Source organism: Diabrotica virgifera, chromosome 9, assembly GCF_917563875.1.
Source record: "Diabrotica virgifera virgifera chromosome 9, PGI_DIABVI_V3a".
In the NCBI taxonomy this organism is placed as follows: Eukaryota; Metazoa; Arthropoda; class Insecta; order Coleoptera; family Chrysomelidae; genus Diabrotica; species Diabrotica virgifera.
Window position 1 is genome coordinate 101,657,984 of NC_065451.1, and position 20,231 is coordinate 101,678,214.

General features: G+C 31.8%; 1 protein-coding gene and 1 long non-coding RNA gene across 3 annotated transcripts in view; one reads left to right on the forward strand and one right to left on the reverse strand.

Annotated features, from left to right (window-relative positions):
- The first annotated feature begins 1,127 nt into the window (after positions 1-1,127).
- On the forward strand, positions 1,128-1,592 carry LOC126892723 (uncharacterized). Its single transcript, XR_007700981.1, has 2 exons — positions 1,128-1,197; positions 1,256-1,592. It is a non-coding gene; the product is annotated as an uncharacterized LOC126892723 (long non-coding RNA).
- A 1,957-nt stretch (positions 1,593-3,549) lies between these two features.
- The window catches only part of LOC126892721 (uncharacterized), a 48,602-nt gene continuing 31,920 nt past the window's right edge, over positions 3,550-20,231 (reverse strand). Inside the window, exons 2-4 of one of the 2 annotated variants that reach the window (XM_050662359.1) lie at positions 17,860-18,048; positions 7,681-8,190; positions 3,550-7,215 (exon numbers count right to left, since the gene is read on the reverse strand). In XM_050662359.1, coding sequence (XP_050518316.1) covers positions 5,184-7,088 — 1,905 coding nt within the window. In that variant the 5' untranslated portion in view covers positions 7,089-7,215; positions 7,681-8,190; positions 17,860-18,048 and the 3' untranslated portion in view covers positions 3,550-5,183. The remainder of the gene's footprint in view (positions 7,216-7,680; positions 8,191-17,859; positions 18,049-20,231) is intronic. The other variant, XM_050662358.1, reaches the window with a different exon arrangement.

Below are 20,231 nucleotides of genomic sequence, written 5' to 3' on the forward strand. Positions count from 1 at the left end.
AGATCTTGGTTTATTTCAATTTTATAAAAACATCAACGAATTGTTGAAACAGAACAAAGAAAACCTGCCACAACCTGTAGACTTAACTAACTTAAATAACCCGATGCTAGAACACAAGCCAGCATTTCCGAAATGACAATTGACAATCCATTATCATACCACAACGACGATCCTAATATTACATTAGAGGTTTTCACTACTCCGAATAAAAATGCTTCGCAAAATCTTCCGTCTACATCAACACATTACTTATCTTCAACCCCTCAAACTGAACACAGAACACCCGAAAAAAACAGCTCACAAAACCTTCAGGAAAGTCTGAGTATAAGTTCAAAGACATTGCCACAGACATCAAGACAATCACCACTAGAAAGCCCTCCAAAGGAACCATCTAATATGTTAATACCTAGTCCCTTTAAAAGGGCTCTATTTTGGCCAACGCCTAAAGAGAATTCAAAAAAACGGAAGAAAGAAAAAGTCCCCTCTGTCATAACTTCTCTCGCATGGCAAAAATACCATGAGAACAAAGAGAAAAAAAAAGACTGAATTAGAAGAAGCGAAAAAGAGACGAGCTGAGGAAAGGGAAAAGAAGAAAAAAGAAACTGAAGAAGCATGAAAACTTAAAGGCCGCGTCTCACCATCAAATAATTTGATCAAACAGTTTGAGCAAACTTGACGTACTTGAGGAAGTACGTCAAAGTGACGTCACAATTGCAGTTTGTTGAAATTCTAAAAATCGGTGTTCTCACGATCAGTCTAGTTTGATCAAATTTTCTGTATTAAGAGTTGTCTAACTTGTTTGAACTTAATCTAATCCACAATGAAAATTGAAAATGAAATGAAAAGGCTGGAGTGAGGAGTGCTGAAGGGAGTTGGGAGTTGTGACTTTACTTTGTTGTCAAGTACTAAGTAGGGCACCTATTACCACTGTTCGGGCATATCAGGCAGAAAAAATAGAAAAGAAAGAATGTAGGCTAGACCTGGACTTTTTCCATGAAATGAAAGCCCTAATAAAAACTAAATTGTGTACAAGAAGACATTGGGAAAAAATACATCTATGAGTGAAAGCATCAACAGTGTGAACAGGTACGAATCAAAGATTGAATTAACAGTATGTATTTATATGTAAACAATATTGTTCTTTACAGATTAATTGTTGCTTTACGCTATGTAGGCACAGGGCTCACATTAAAAAGGGTAAGCTTTTCCACGACAATTGCATATAATTTTTCTAAATTAGCAATAAATTTAATAGCAAATGGCAGTTTTCACATTGTCTAGAAGCTATGGATGGAAACATGGTGAACTTTCAACCTCTCAGAAGGGATACTATAGAAATTATAAAGGAACTGACGGCCATTACTTTTTGCTGTATTATATTATGCAGATGGTCAATTTCTTATTGCAGATATAAGAAGAAATGATCCAAATATATCAGATTTGAATTTCAGATTTTTTAATAGCTATTGGTGCAGTTAGCAACATTCGGCTGTGAATAAGTTTAAAATGTAAATTATTTTAGTGCGTTTTTAGTTAAACCTTATTGTATATTTGAAGATTTACAATTATTATTACACTGATAATTAATATAATTAGTTTTATTAATATTATGAGTGGCCAAAATAAATAAAAATAAAACAAGTGTTTTATTTCGACTAACAAACCAGGAACAATCCTACTACTAGTGCAATGATGTTAAAAAGGGATTTAAAAATGGTGTGCTGTATTTTTAAACTGGATATCAAGTAAATGATATATGTCATATCAACAAAGTTATTTCCTAGTGCTAATGGCACAGCTCAAGATGGACTACCAAGATCAAAATCAACAGATGCCAGGTTTATCCACACAAATGCAATCAATTATCCCACAATATTTATCACAACCAAATCCTTAGCCTTTCAACCCAAACCTAGTAGGTAGTTGGTACATATATATCAAAACCCACAAGCATTCCAACACTTGGACGAATAATAAGCCCCAAACTCTGTCTCTGAATTGTAGAAGGTAGAAAGTAACAAACCAAAAAGCAATCAGAAGTCCTGATGAGAAAAAATCTAGAAAACAAACAAGAGTAACCATTGGCTACAAAAGCTGCTGTACATAAATAACTTGTTTAGTATGCACGCTAAAGAAAGCAAAGAAGGAAATCAAGGAAGGAAAGATCAACAAAATAATTTTAATATGTAGCGAAGCCACCACTGATATACAGTGTCTCACAGCTTAAATGATGCAGTCACTACTCAATAGGGCTTTTCATCAATTGTCATTTGTTTCGAGCTTCTGTCATATGTTGTATAATATTAATATACAGGGATTATTCAACATATGACAGATTCTCGAAACAAATGACTGTGAATGAAAAGCTCTATAAAACTAGCTTGTGTCAGTTGCTCAATATGTATTAGAAAAAAATTACATACTGAAAGTAAGTTAGTATAAGTCTTTTAAAATAGCATAAGCTGTTTTGGGTTTCAAGTATACCATACTTAAATATTAATAAACCTTTGAAATAAATTTAATTATTTAGGATATTACAAAAGAATAATCTACATGAACTGCAAGAAATAAATCTTCTATCAGCCAAAGAAATGGGCATATTACATTATTTGTGTTCACTAGGGAGCATATTAACAGAGATTGTAACTTTTGGAATTCAGTAATATTTGCTGATGAAAATAAACTTGTTTGGGTCCGATAGACTAAAGAACTAAGACTAAAAAAATGAAAGCACGTAGGAGGTGGAGTGATGATGTGGGGGTGTATGTTGTCTGCAGGAGTACGTAACATGCATTTTATTGACAGTAATATGAACCAATACATATATTTGGATATACTAACACATCATCTCACTGCTAGTGCTCAAAAATTATGTATCGATGATAATTACCCATTTTATCAGGTCATTGATCCAAAACATATATGTGAAATTTAATAAAAAATTTTCTTCTTGGTAAAAGGCATATTAGTTTAAAAAGCCCTAAAGGGCTACAAACATGTGAACAAAACGTTTTCGCTCTGTAACAAGAGCATCATCAGTGTTACAAGAACATGGTGAGCCAACCAAAAAAATACGAAGGTCAAAGCCTTTTAAAAAGGATACAAAAGTCTTATATAAATAACTACATTGAAAAATCCAAAGGATGGATAGAAATTCCTAAGGATACGGCCCTAAAGCAACCTATGACTCCCACACGTTGTAAGTGGGTCAAAAGGTAATTAGGTCATTATGTTATAAGAGGTGGCAGGCAACAATATAACATAATGACCTAATTACCTTTTGACCCACTTACAACGTGTGGGAGTCATATGTTGCTTTAGGGCCGTATCCTTAGGAATTTCTATCCATCCGTTGGATTTTTCAAATGTAGTTATTTATATAAGACTTTTGTCTCCTTTTTAAAAGGCTTTGACCTTTGTATTTTTTTTTTTGGTTGGCTCACCATGTTCTTGTAACACTGATGATGCTCTTGTTACAGAGCGAAAACGTTTTGTTCACATGTTTGTAGCCCTTCAGGGCTTTTTAAACTAATATACCATTTACCAAGAAGAAAATTTTTTATATATTTCACTTGTAATTAATGGTATACAGCCAACTACAGGAAGTTCTTCCTTGTGGATTTTCAAAACATATATGTTATATCGGGTTCATATTTGGTTGCTTTATAAGTGCTGAAATGTCATTAAAACACCAGCCCAGTCACCAGATTTGAATGTTATTGAAAATTTGTGACATTAAAAAATAACATAAATAGTACCCCAACTGTAACTGATAATAAAGAAGGACCTATAAAATATTAACAATCATAGTTCACTGCCTTGTGTTTATTTTCTCATTCTTATTTAAAAGTTTGCTTTATCATTTTAGCTGACATCAAAATCATACATAAAATAATTCAAGGTATTTAAGTATGGTATATTTAAAACCCAAAACATATAGCTTGTGCTATGTTAGAAGACGTATAGTAACTTACTTTCAGTATCAGTATGTAATTATTTTCTAATCAATATTGAGCTAGTGACACAAGTAGCGACTGCATCATTTCAGAATTTAAGCTGTGAGTCACTCTAGGTGTTGTAGTAATCAGAATCAGTAATATAATAATATTATTGTTCATAAAATAGGACTTTTTGAATATTAATTTATTTACTAAAAATTAAAATTTCATCATGTTACGTCTAACAGCTGATTGTCATTTGTCGAGTTTGAGCAAACTGACCTTGAATTATGCCTTGAATCAGATGTTCAGGATGTGACGTCACTAACTGTCACTTTGTGTCACTAACTCAAGTTTGAGCAAATTATTTGATGGTGAGACGGGGCCTTAAGACTATTGAAAAATTAACAAAGAGAAACCAAAAGTATTTGAATAAAAAATCTAAGACTGATTATAGCTCAAGTAGTGAAGAAGAGGAATGGGTAGAGTCTGGAAATAGTATGGATGATATATCTAATGAATTTAATGATGCTGAAGAAAATGAGTGCGTAGAGCGAGAGGACTACCAAAATGCAAGTACTGTTAAGCAGGGTGATTACGTAATTGTTAAGTTTCCTGGGAAGAAAAAATTTCACAAATATGTTTGTATAGTCCAGATGGTTACAAAAAAAGACAATATTGAAGTTATGCCGATGAAAGCTTGTGACCAGTCCAAAACCTTATTTAAAGAAAATGATCAGGATATTAGTACCATCAGTATTTCACAAATCATAATGGATCTTGACATACCCGAGATGATTATTATGGGTGATAGAATTAAGTATAAATTTGCAAAATCTTTAGATGTTGATGAGTAATAATTGAAGGGCTGAGTGGATGAAGGAGGTATGTAACAAAAAGTAAGTTTTGAGATATTTGACCCCAAAGTTTTCATTGTAGAACTTTTTTGTAGTTATTGGTTTTCAAATGCTTAAATAATCATACTGTTCTCATGAGTGGTGAAATTAATATGGAAGTTGAGAAAATGTTTAAATATCTGCTAACCAGACAAAAAAAAAGATGTTGTGTACATACCCCGTTCTTCCACAAATATTTTGTATATTTCATCTTTGTCTAAAGGATAAAACAGGTTATATGCATACAATTGAAAATACTGTTGTGTAGATATTCAAAATAATATTTATTTTTAATACGTATACATATTTTAATAACACCAAGGATATCGAAAATTGTCACCCCTTAAGTTTATTCATTATTTTCACGCAAAATAAGCTCATAGAACCACCTGTGTTGTTCTGGAACGAAGGGAAGTTGTTGTGTTAAGTTATCAATTTTCTCTTTTGATAGTGCACCGGTTTTCCTGAAAAGTCTTGGAATGTCAAAATCTTCGGAAAGTGTGGAGGGCTTTTTCAAATTTTTAAAAATATTGACTTTTTTAAAAGGAGTACCATAATCGAAACTTTCCTTGAAGAGGTAGGACCCATAGGTATCTACACGGATCCATTTAATGCCATCACGGAAATATACTTTTTCATTTAGAACATCTTTTTTTCTATTCATCAGTTGCATTTTATTTAGAAGGTTCTCGGTGTCTTTGAAATGATGTTGCATATCAATAACCATATTATTCTTTTTATTGGCAGATGCAATAATTTCACGGTATTGTTGTGGAGTACAAATAGTTTGATGTTTCCTTAATCTTTTTTCAATTCGGCCAAAATCCCGGTCTGAATCCAAGTAGGAATGACCTACTTCAGGAAACTTATGGTCGATTATTTGGAATATTCCTTTTTGTATAAGATACTCATAAACACACACAATTAGGAAATTTTTGTTCTGCCCTGCACACGAATCTGTCCAAATAATTAAATGATTTTTTTGTTTAAGTGCCAGCTCAACTTCAATGGTTCTTAAAAGACAACTAGCGATCTCACTACTACCCCTGCATGCTTGGTCTTCAGTCCATGTACAAAAAATGGTTTTATCAACTTCTTTAGTTATAATATGTATGCCTAAATTATAGAACCACATTTGGCGGAGGTAAAATGCTTTAGAAGTACTGAGTCTAGGCAACGGCATCGTTTGTTGGAGGTCGAATGTCATATATGCAACACCATCTGAATTTTTGGCTAGTTCCCTGTCGATATTCTGAGCCTCAAACGCTGCTTTATAATTTTCAATATGTTCCTCATTTGCAGCACCAGAATCGCAAGTGCTGCAAGTGTCACTTTTCGGGTGTCCAAACGATAAGTTGAATTCATTGTTAAAAATATTGCGGTACGTGCATTCTTTAACTTTAAATCGATTTTGGACTTTGTCTGCATTACATGTATCAATATAAAGTTTATGCATAATAGGAAGCGATAAAAGCGGAGACAGATATTTCTTATGGATATTGCAGTTTCTTGAATAATGAGATAATTCTGAAGGGAAACTTGAAATATGCTGGATTATATAAGCTACAACATCATCTTGAATTTTATTGGGTCTATTTGAGTGTTTTCCTCTTTTGTCTGGTAGAGGAGCAGCTAAACCCATCTTAATTTGCTTTTGGATTAAGTCAACCTTCTTCATGCTAATGTTGTATAACGAAATAAAAGCTCGTTTACATGTAATAGTTTGTTTTGCCCCGTATGTTACGTTATATTGGAATGAGGCGGTCTTGTGTTTTAAAGCTCCAGTTCTTTGTCGGTGTGTGGGGATTATTTTGATACTATTATACAGAAAAGAGTTTTTAGCATTTATATCCAGTTTGTACCACGATGACAAAATTTTTTCCCTGTCTTCAATTGTAAATACCTGGGAACACTGTCGGCGACACTTTTCGGGGCATAAATTAGTACCTTTGACAATATTCTTAGCAGGTTTCAACTCACTTTTATAATTTGTGTAGGCCTCTCCTCTTTGCCTGCAGAGTGTAGCATTTCGTTTCTTCCATTCATCAACATTTCGTTGCCTTTTTCTACTTACTTTTATTTTTGGTTGGAAATGTTTCTTTTTGCGATGGACTGTAGGCAATATATGCTCTTTTTCATTTTGTCCAACAATATTTTCATTAGATTTTGCCTGACTTACTAGTATGTTATTATCCTCCATTAGTATATCATTCTCTTCTTCCATCGGTTCATTATTACTCTGTGCATCTACCATCTCATTATCAATCTCTTGTCTGATGATGAGTTGATGTAATCTTCCGGATCTGGCACGTATTCATCACTAGAGTTGTCCCCGAATAAGGTATCGCAACTTGAATCGTAGTTATTGTCTTCTGCATCATCTGAAAAACAAAAGATATAGTCAATTTACTGAAGTAGTTATAAGGCCCTTAATCTACCCTTAGCACATTATAAGTCGTGTCTTGCTATGACAAATTACATAATAATCATAACAAAACAGTTGACCAAGTCATGACATAAAACTTTTGCCAAATTTGTTAATTTCCATATTCATAATAATAACAGTTGGAAATATTTTGTTAGATTTTTTAATTTTAATTAATGTCAGTTTTTACATAAGGAAAACTGTAGTATTACTTGTAATTTCGAATATCTGTTTGATTAAAAAAACAAAAGATATTAAACTATACATTTGAAGTCAGAGCAGAACTGTTTACCTCCAAGTTAACACTTGGACACATTGTGAAAGTATATGGCACTTTCCCTATAACAATAAAAAATAGGTACCATTGAATATAACAAAATATTCCTACGTGAATTTCATATTTTATAAAAAAGATACTTACATTCTTCTTGGCGAACTTCATTCTTGCCTGTAGAATAGTCACTACTTGTTGATGAAATTGGCATTTGTAGGTTAGAATTCTCATTTTTCATGGTTTGTATTATATTTTTGTCAATACTCTCGCTGGCAGTTAAAATATTATCATTTAAAGCTAACTGTAACATTATCTTTCCCCTTGAAGTCATTTCAATTATCAATGTGAGCAATATTACTTAACACAACTTAAATTCGCAAAACACGTGTTAATCACAACAATCGTTTTTGTCAAATGGTGAACAGCTCATTCACAGCTAGCTGTTACGTGCATGAAGGCGGTATGTTACAGAACTTGATCAGGACACTAGTGGAAGAAGGAGGTATGTGCTATTTATGTTTCATACCTCCTTCATCCACTACAAATATAAGTAGTTGTTGATACATACCTCCTTCTGGACATTAGTATTTCTCTTAATATGGCTCTTAGAGTGCTACTGTTAGTTCCACAAAACATATTAACACATACCTCCTTCATCTACGAGAATAACTAGATTTTTGTAAAAATGTTACATACCTCCTTCATCCACTCAGCCCTTCAATTGTATTAAAAGATATTAAACATTTTTAATTTGTTTTATTCAATGTTTATGTTATATTGAGGTATACCTACTCATATGTTAACTATTAGTAGAGATATTAATAGATAAGTGTCAACTAATGGTAACTGGTGATTTCGATTTTTTAATGTGTCATCTATTGGTTATTAGTAAGTGTCAACTAATGGTGCTTTCAATTTTTTGATGTGTCATCTTTTGGTTACTTAGACAATATTTTAAAAAACACAAATTTTAATTTCATTTTTATCGATTATGAGAGTTTTTGTCCCAAAATAAGAATTTAAAATTATCATCAATGCCCAATTTCTATGGACAATAACGTTAATATCCGGCCATTGTCGACAATGACTAATTCAACAGGCCATTGTCGATATTGACCGATTAACGTTTTTGGCCGGATTTACGTTATTGTCCATAACATATACATATGACTCAATATTGCAGCGTTTGGTAATTTTTTTTCACCCGTCGATATAGAGGTTACATAATTTATGTTTTAAAATATCATACATATACAATGAGAGTTTTGGTATTAATATTCAGAAAATATTTACCATGTCAGATTAATATGTTGAAGTTTATTCCTCATGATTTACTAGAGTACTTACAGGAGAATTTTACTGTCCTCATTGCATGTGGTTGTCTTTTTAAAAACAAAACACATGCTATGATTTCTTTCCAATAAGTATTCTAAGTTAAAGTTGATTTCATATATACGAATGAACTATTTTCCAATAAATCATCCCAGGAAGGCAACTCCAAACATATTGACAATATAATTTTAAAATCAACTAGTTTAAAATGTGTAATACAGTGATAAGCTTGCTAATATCCCGCAAAATAAAGCAAAAGATGGAAAACATAATGTTGTGGAATAAATAAATAGAGATGAAACTAATAGGTGTAAAATTATCGATAGGAACCTATAAATTTATATTACATTACATAGTATCCCACCTTTAGATTTATCGGAGGGGTATGACAACTGTCACTGTGACACGAGAATATTATAAAAATTTTCTGTCACAGATGTCTGAAGGTGGGAAAATATGTAATGTAATGTAAAGGACACCGCACACATCTTATGGAAAATAGAATGTCACTCAAATTAAATGAATGAGTTTTGTAGACTTCAGAAATGCGATTTCGATCAACTTTAAGGTACTAGTACACTTTAGAAGACCAAAAATAAGCACTTTCTCAAGAGTTTTTTCTCAGAAACTTTATTAAAAATGAACATAAAACATTTTACATATTAATATCTAACCCTTAGAGAATACAAAAAATATATCTTTTTTCATTCATGCATGTACACTAATATGGTAGACGGCGCCAAACTCGAGGCCTCGAAAAAAAGTAGTTCTGATGGCGGACAGTTAAGCTCGGGATTGGGATCTCTGAAAAAAACCGGTACGGCATTTGAAAAAGGAAAGTTTCCTTCACCAAAGGGTGACAATTTACCACCGTTAGTGAAAAATTCAACAAAAAAAAGATTTTACGGAAATTTGAAAAAATTTTGTGAAAAAATCGCCCGTTTTGTTTCAGTTTTTCATGGTTAAAAAATATTTATTTTTTATTTCTTGGTCAAATTGTGGTAAATTGTCACGTAAGAAACCTTCATTTATCACATAATGCATTACGATTTTTTTGTTTCAGATATCCCAATCCTGAGATTAACTGCCCGCCATTATTTTTCGATGCCTCGAATTTTGCGCCCTCTACAGTATTAGTGTACGTGCATAAATGAAAAAGATATATTTTTTGTACTCTCTAAGAGTTAGGTATTAATATGTAAAAAGTTTTATGTTAATTTTTAATGAAGGTTCTGAGAAAAAAATTCTTGAAAAAATTATTATTTTTGGTGTTCTAAAGTGTACTAGTACCTTAATTACAAATAACGCCCTAATTAAGTAAAATTCAGAGTTGGCTCAATGGTATGAAATGATTGAACTTTTGAAATGATGAAATGATTCATGTAACTTTTATTTGATTTGAGTGACATTATATTTTCCATAAGATGTGTATGGTGTCCTTTATAGGTTCCTATCGGTCATTTTACACCTTTACTAGTTTCATCATGTATTTCACAACATATATTATGTTTTCCATCTTTTGTGTTATTTTGCCGATTATTAACGCGCTCATCACTGTTTAATGTGAATAATATAATATGAATTGTCAATATATATGAATAAGTCAGATAAAATAAATTATAAGAATTTTTTACCAAGAAACAAAAAAACTGTTTAATATATTAATGTTTAGTGTTTTGAAAATGATTTCTAAAGTGGAAATTGAAACGTCGAAAATTGTGGCTTATTCCCAACAAAACTAGTCCATTCTTTCACGGTTTTTGCTCTAAATTTTAAAGAACCGCTTGGATTGACATGAAATTTGGCATACGTATAGCTTACATGTCAAAGAAAAAAAGTGATATTGTGCCGATGTGTGCTTTTGCCCTGGGGGTGACTTTCACCCCTTCTTTGGGGTGAAAAAATATATGTCCAAAATAAGTCCGGAAATGGGTAAACTGACTAATTTTAAGTAACTTTTGTTCTATAGAGCTTTTTTGCCAAGTCAACACTTTTCGAGTAATTTGCGAGTGAATATGTTCATTTTTCAACAAAATAACCACATTTTTAGACGGTTTTTCGCAAATAACTCAAAAAGTAAGTATTTTGTCGAAAAAACGATCTTACCAAAAATATAGCCTATAAAAAAGTAAAAAAAATGGTGTACGCGTTAGGTCTCTGGATCTCGTAGAACCAGAGTTATAGCCAATGAAAAATAGATTCATATTCACCAAATTTCAAATAGAATATTTCGACGAGAAATATCCAAATTGGGGAAAACCCATTATAACTTTTTTAAAGTGTTTAAAAAAAAGCTTTATTTCTGTTTTTACAAAAAGTTTCTAATATTAAATTTAAGCAAGTTAGGCTCAAAATAAAATTGGTCCCTTTTGTTTTTGCAAAAAAAATCGGGAAGACCACCCCCTAATTAGCAACTTAAATGAAATTAATCGTTACCGCTCCACAAATTATTTTATTTATGTTGTGTTTATATGATCTGTAAGTTTCATCGATTCCAAGTGCTTATTTTTGAAAAAAATTGGTTTCAAAGTAAAATTTTTAAAAATTTAAATTTTGAAAAATATGCTTTTTTTCAAAATAACTTAAAAATTGTTAGAGATACCAAAAATCTCGAAAAACAAAAATAGTCAGATTTGCTTTTTTGAATATCATGTATTTTTTTGTTTTTCTGTTAGACAAAAATTGATTAAGATTTGGTGTTTCTAAATTTGCATACATTAGTGATCAGTGACTCGTTCAACCCTTTTTAAGTACAACCCTTTCAATAATAAGGACTTTGAACCGATGAAACTTACAGATCAAATAAACTTATAAACAATATATACACGAGTCAAGAAACTTGTGAAGTTGTAACGATTAAGTTCATTTAAGATACTAATTAGGGGGTGATTTTCTCGATTTTTTTACCAAAACCAGAAAGGACTAACTTTATTTTGAGCGTAACTTGTTTAATTTTGATGCTAGAATTTTTTTTATAAAACAAAAATGAAGCTTTTTTTAAACACTAATGAGTTTTCCCCGAAATGTGCTTCATTTTTGGTTATTTCACGTTAAAGTATTCCATTTGGAAATTGACATATCGCTGCTTTTCATGAATAACCACACAATCCAAAATAGTTCATTTTCTAGTTAAGCACACAGCGATATCCAAAGCGGTCTCTACTATCTTGTAAATAAATCTCACATTCGTATCTCGAAAACTGGCAACGTGGCGCCACAAAATGTCATTATGTGATTGGTTGATTTTCGGCACCATCTTTCATGAACAATCGACGACTACCAGTTGCTTCAAGTCCTTACAGGCAATAACATTGTTTGTTTGCAGAATAACAACACATCTTGCAATAATCAATTTAAAATTAATGAATACTTTCTGCAATAGTATATCTTTTCGTTTTGTGTGTTTGTTCACGAAAAAACTTAATCTAGTTTTAATATTTGTTTTAAAGAAAAGTGCATCATCTAGTGATATTCTGTTCTTCGTCAAAAAGTAAGTAAAATGACTTCACTTATTCGGACTTACTTGTTTATCCACGAAAACAATAATAAAATATTCACCTATTATAATGAAATGAGATGCTATTCGTTAAAAATTCGCATCAAAAACTTATGACCTTAAACATAATACAGTACTATTCTCAATAATTGATTCTGAATTCTGAGTTTTGTAAAGGTTTTAAAAATCATTCGTTGCGTTTATTCTGTAAAATAAAAAATAGTCTTTATTAATTATTATTGGTTTGACTACATCGATTGTTCAATAAATAAAACTATCACCTCGTCTTGATAATCGTTTTTTGAGATTTTGATGTTGATTGATCATAATAATAAGTTGAGCATCCTTAAAATAAAAAAGTTATTTCGCTATTTCACTATTTTTATTGAAAACTTTTCTTGCAGTGTCGAATTGCCGTACTATTGAAATGTTCCAAAACATGAACATTAAACTGAATATCAACAAAAATGAAAATAGTAAACCGACTGTCTCATCAACTGACAAGCAAGTTACCAAAAGAAAACACCCTACCTTATCCCCCATAATATCTACAAACAACATAGAAAGTTTTGAGGATTTTTGTTCCGATGATAGTGTCAAAGACCCAGATTACGAGTATTCGAATGGTGATGCAAATAACCGTAGAAGTTCAAGCAGCTCAAGTGGTTCGAACAGCTGCTCCTGTAGTTCAAGCAGTTCGTCCAGTTCAGATTCTGAAGCAGATCAAGCTTGTTCAAAAGCAGTTGCGCCATCTAAAATAGAAAATATTCTGAGGTGTTTTTCGTCATCTAGCACCAACGAAGATGAAACTCCACGCGATTGTGTTGCTGAACCAGTAGCTGGAAGGTTTACAAATAACAATTTTAGTAACCCTTCTGATCCCGTAGCTTCACGGTCTACAATTTCTGCAGATATAGCTTCTCCATGTATTGAAGGTAATGAAAATGTTAATTCGAGAAAAGAACGGAAACGAAAAGCTACACCCAATAACTGGTTACGCGCCAAAGCGAAAATTTTGAGAAATTCTGGTAAGTCTTACTTGTCTAATTCAAAAAAAGAAATGACCATAGTCCCTGCAAAGTCTTTAAAAGCACCATGTTCTGAAAAATGCAAACAAAATTGTGTACAAAAGATTACAGAAACACAACGCCAGCAAATTTTTGATAACTATTGGACCATGGGAGACTTGCAGAGACAACGTGAATTTATTCTACGCCATCTTTCAGTGGTTGAACCAAGATATTCGTACAAAATGCATAATAGTAATCGTGGAAAAAATAATGCTTTTTATTTTACTGTTAATAATGAACGAATTAGAGTATGTAAAATATTTTTTAAAGCCACGTTAGATATTACTGATACTACAGTCCGCACCGTACTTAAGAAGAAGAATAACGCATGTGGAATACTAGATCTGGACAATCCAGGCAAACATAGCCAACATTTTACTATTGCTCCTGCTATAAAAGAGGGTATTAGACGTCACATAGACTCCATACCTAAAATTGAAAGCCACTACTGTCGGTCCGACACAAAGAGGCTTTATATTGATGAAGGTAAAACTATAGCAGAGTTGCATAGAGATTATGAACTCGATTGCGATTCAAAAGATCTACCAAGCGGCAATTACTTAATGTATTATAAAATTTTTAACAGCGAATTTAACATTGCCTTTTTCCAACCGAAAAAGGATCAGTGTCAGGATTGCACATCTTTTAGTAATGCCGTAGAAAAAGATAAGGAAGAGTTGAGGAAAATGTATGATACGCACTTAAAAGAAAAGAATCTAGCAAGACAAAATAAAGAAGACGACAAACAGTATACTCCCGATAATTGTATTGTAGCCGTGTATGATCTTCAAGCTGCAATGCCTTGTCCTAGAGGCGATGCGTCAAACTTTTACTACGTATCAAAATTGAATGTGTACAACTTCACGATATATAACTTGAAGTCTAAAGACACTGCTTGTTTTGTCTGGCATGAGGGTGAAGGCAAACGAGGAGCTATAGAAATCGGAACGTGTCTGCTCAAATTTATGATCAGCCTAAAAAACCAATCGGAGGAACTCGCTTCAAAATTAGACTTGATTTTTTACTCTGATAACTGCTGCGGACAGCAGAAAAATCAGTTTATTATAGCGCTTTATGTGTATGCAGTTTACCATCTCGATTTCATCAACTCCATCACTCATAAATACCTAATTAAGGGACACACTCAAAATGAGGGAGACAATGTTCACTCCCTCATCGAAAGAGGAATAAAAAAAGCTCTAAAGTCAGGACCTATATATTCACCTGACCAATATGTTCACATAATTAGAAACTCAAAGAAAACTGGCAAAGCCTATGAAGTAAATGAGTTGATACACGATAATTTTTATGACATAAAAGAGCTGGCAAATTCCATAGGCAAAAATTTTTCCAGGAACATAGAAAAAGAAACAGTAAAGATGGGAGACATAAAAATTTTGGAAGTGGAAAAGAATACTTATATAAGACATCATACGAAGACACGGAATTTAAAATAGTTAAAATAGACAACATTGGGAAAACAAGAAAGACTGCAAATAATAATGTTGTTTTGAAACAAGCATACAGAGAAAAGATACCAGTATGTGAAAAGAAAAAAAAGGGATTGCTTGATTTAATTACAAAGAACATAGTTCCAAGGTTTTATAAACAATTTTTTGAAAATCTTTAAAAATTTCATTTTTGTAGGTACTTAAGGAAATCTGATAATGAGCTCCCATTAATTATTTAATACCTACCTAATAAAAAATTGCCATTCTACTTTAAATTTTTTAGACTAATTTTGTTTTTGACGTTGATTTATAACTATAGTGATTACCTAAGTTTAGTAAATTTTTTTAGAAGAATGTATCAAAATTTAAGTTTTTAGAATTTTTTTTACCTTACAGAAAAGTTTGTTGATTTTCTAGGCGCCTGATATAATTATTGTGTTGACAGGTTGTTATTAATGAAAAAAATAATTGTGTATCTTTAGGTTACGTTTTTGTCTCTTGTTTATTATTAATGCAATATTTATCCAAACATTAGACTATTATTTCTTTGAATTATTGATTAACATAGTGTGTTAATGGAACTCAACACAAAATCATTAGATAAATTCACTGTACTAATCTTAACATAAAACCAGAAAATGTATAATAATAACAAAATATTTTTCATCAATATTGTCTCTACTGCAATTGTGTCACTATTTTAGAAAATTCTTGATATCACTTAAAGTATTATTACCACTTGTGTCATTTTTCAAGACAACCTGAAAATAGCTCGAGTAACGCATTAGGCTTTGTGATGTTATTCAAAATAATTTTGTTGTACTTACTTTGTCATAAGTCGAAGTGCTGTATGTTTTTCATTATTTTGAAGTTCTTGTCATGGCCAAGTAACAAAAAGTTTATATCACAAGGAAATAATGATTAACACCCTACTAATGTTTATATTTAATGTGAAAGGATCTCAATTTAATAAAAAGTTATGAGTATAAATAATTTTGTTTAATTTTTGACGGCCTCTCCTGAAAAATTACGTTTTTTTAAATGTGTGATTATTCATGAAAAGCAGCGATATATGAACTTATTTTTCATTGGCTATAACTCTGCTTCTACTAGGTGTAGAGACGTGATATATACACCATTTTTTTAAATTTTTTACAGGCTATATTTTTGCTAAGAATGTTTTTTCGACAAAATACTTACTATTTGAGTTATTTGCGAAAAACAGTCTAAAAGCGTGGTTATTTTGTTAAAAAAATGAACATATTCACTGCCAAATAACTCGAAAAGTATTGACTTAGTGAAAAAACTCTATAGAACAAAAATTACTTGAAATTAGCCAGTTTATTCATTTCCTGACTTTCTTTGGACGAATATTTTTTCACCCCTAAGAGGGGGTGAAAACCACCCCCAGGCAAAAGCACATATTGGCACAATATCACTTTTTTTCTTTGACTTGCTAGCTATGTCTATGCCAAATTTCATGTCAATCCAAGCGGTTCTTTAAAATTTAGAGGTTTTGCAATATTTTACCGTTAAAGAACGGACTAAACTAGTAAATTGCATTAAGATGTCACAAGAAAATAGCTATAAAACTAGATGAAAATAAGGATGCAAATTGTGATTAAAAAATAGAATTTAAGAACTGATATTAACACATTAAACACCACATTAGTTGTATTTAACTCACACCCTGTTAGGACCAGACATTCTGTGGGTTATAATATATACTCCGTCAATTTACTTACCGTTGCACGTCATCCGCGTCATAGCCCGCGACGTGACATGATACCAACACGAAATATTTAGGCGGTAGGTGTGTTCTATTTTTGAATCATTTTGCCGAACACAGGACACATTTACAGCCACTAGACATATTGTATTATATATGCGTAGAAATACTATTTGAAGATTTCTATTAATGTTAACTAAAAGAAATACACAATAATGTTTCATTTAATTTGTTTAAATGGATTATAAAGCGTTTTTATGAAGCACATTTTGTTCGGAACACACTGTAACTGTAATCGAACAAAGGTGACATTTTGGCATAAATTGGTAACATTTATTTGACAGTTGCGATATTGACACTTCAGATTTGTTTTTATTCTTTACTATAAGTATTTGTTTTATTATATTTATTGTTTTCATTATTTACTTTAACTTAAGATTATAACTTAGTTCTTGTTTTCTATTTCTATTGTTTTTATTTATTTACATTGAATATTAATTTGTTTTGTTGTATAATACACATCGCAATAATTATGTGAACTATTTGATTTAAAATGGATCCAGGATTTTTTTATACTTTGGCAACTATGTCAACTTAGATCTCCGACGTAGATAATGACATGCAACAGTAAGTAAATTAGACGGACTGTACCTAATGGACATCCTAAGTCTTGACGTCACAAAATTGGGAGGAGCTTTTATTTGGCTCCAAACAATTTTGTTTATAATGTTAAACACTCATAAGGCATTTTTAATTTATTGTTTAGGTGGTTTGTGTGACAAATTAAGACTTTTCATGTAGGTATTTAGTTAAAGAAACGTGCCAATTAAGAGATTTTTATTCGTTTTTGCCCAGGTGAGTTAATTTAATGGAATGATTAGAACAGTTTTGAGGTTATGTATATTTTCAATCATTAAGGAATAAAAACCACCTCAGCAAAAACGAATAAAAATCTCTTAATTAACACGTTTCTTTAACGAAATGCCTAAAGGAAGTTTTATTTTGCCACACAAAGCACTTAAATGAAAAATTACTTATTGTCATTTAATTTACAAACAAAATTGTTTGGAGCCAATATAAGCTCCTCCCAATTTTGTGACATTTGTGACGTCAGACATAGGCTGTCCATTCACATTAACATTGAGATTCGTGGATTAATAACATTAACATTGAGAATGTGGAGCCTGATAGTAAAAACAACAAATTTTAATGTGGAGGTAAATGTAAACTCAAAAACCTAATACTTACTACTTTACTCCTCTTGGTTCCATTTGGAACATAGGGCCTCTACAGTCCCCCTCCATTCATCTCTGTTTCTGGCCAGGGTTTTCAAGTCTTTTCATGTTAACCCGTTGTCTTCTAGCTCTCTGGTAATATTTCTTTTCCAGGATGTCATTGGTCTGCCTTATCTTTTTCCAGTTGGTTGGTTCCGAAAACCTAATAACAAATATAAAAAACTCTAAGTATGTGAAAGAAAATAAAATATTATTGTGTTGATGATATAATTTTGAATTATAGAGAGCATACAACCTAACATTCATAACATGCATAAAGCTTCGAATTTTTTTTTTTTTTTTTTTTTTTTTTTGATGAGCCATATTCAATACATGGGAAACAGCAAAGAAAATCATAAGACAGATGCCATTAGGAAAAAGGTCAAATGGAATACCAAGCTTAGATGTATCGAACAAGATTGGAAATAATTGAATGGGTGATTGGAAAAAGGATCATTCCTGACAACCAAATTTTAAGAAAATGAAAAAGAAAACTGTTTTGCGTTGTATCCGCTAAAAGGCAGTCGGCGATGTCATCGTTTTTGTGCTCAGCAGATATCAGATACAAATATTCATACAATGGCTATCTCATTTGACCCAGTTAGATAGCTATTCTATGAGTATTTGTATCTTACTGTAATTCGCCAAATTTTTGGAATGTTATCCTTTTTCCAATCACCCATTCAATTGTAACACAAATTGGAAAATTACCACTGGAAAAATCAAGGGTTGGAAGCTAATTAGGATGATATGTGTGGGTAATTAGCAATACAGTAGAACCCCAATTATCCAGGCTGCGGATTATCCGGGCCGCAGATTATCCATGCTATAATTTTTTATTACTTAAATTTAATTTTTGAGGTTTTATCAAAAAAACATCAATGTAAATCACTGGACGGAAACTCTGTGCACCGAGTGAGAGACTCTTACTGAAAGATTTATTGTTTCTTTATCTTTTCATGGTACATATGTCACAAATTTGAAATTTTACAGGAGAAGCGGTTTAAGTTTATTTTTGTGTTTCTTTATTCACAGGATGTATGTTAATACACATTATGTCACAATCCCTTGCCAATTTATTCTTCAGATTATTAACTTTCAAAATTGTATTATTGAAAACACATATTGTGATACTAAACTTGATTTTTTTTAATAAAAAAAAATTAAAACACAATATGGTGGACATACTGCTGTTTACCTCTACAAGATCTTTTGGGTCAAGGTATTAGATGTTTACTAAAAATGCATTATACAATGTTAAACTTTATTTTTGTATCTCCTTCATGACAAACATTACAGGGTCAGTGTAAAACTTCATATTTGTTTACATTTAACGACAGGGATACAGGGATGTACACAGAGGTATAGGGTTTCATGTCCACATGGTGCCTTTTGCCTCTAAACAAAATGAAGGGAACATGAAGGGATGGTTTAGTACATTCTGTACTAAACCATCAGAAGTCACTATTCTAGTTGTAAAAAATGCAAAATATAGCCTTAGTCCATAGTTATTAACATTTGAAAATATACCGTACCATACAAGGAGATGCCGTTTTCAAGTTAAAAATGAGAATTACTCCAACAACAGGTTTGTGACTTTGACTGTTTTTCCCCGTACCCTTCAAATGTGACATTATACTTTTTATAAAGTGCTTATCTTTGTTATTTTATAAACTAGGGCATAGTGCTTTATACCTCTGTGTGGAGAATAAAAAGTTCATTAGAACTGCAGTATGATCAGAATATTAACAAAAATGGACATAGTGCCCTTTACCTCCGACATGTATCTATATACGAAAATATGTAGTAGGTATATATAAGAAATAAAAGATACCTGTCCAAATTATGGATTATCCGTACTTTTCAATTATCCATGCCACGTCCAGTCCCGAGGAGCATGGATAATCGGGGTTCTACTGTACTCGTAACTCCATTTTTTTTTCAAATATGACTTTACTATACAAAAATTATTCTCCTTCAGTCTAAGAAACTCATGTGTGTCAACTGATTAAGATGTCAACTGATGTTAACTTTATAAGGACTATACCCTCATGGACAAAATATATGCAATACATATTTTGAAACTATGTAAGTGAAATTTTTTTTGATGCTGCAATCCTTAGCCCTCACAGTGTAATTATTTGTGGACAATGCTTGAACCATCTAAGGTACCCTGATGACATCGTATTGATAGACGATAAAAAAGAAGAACTGTTTGAAATGATGAAAGAACTGAATATATAAGCGGAAAAATAGCCCTCAATGTGAATTACAGCAATACCCAAATCATAACAAATACAGATGAGGACCAGACAAGATGAAATAGAACAAATTCACGATTATATT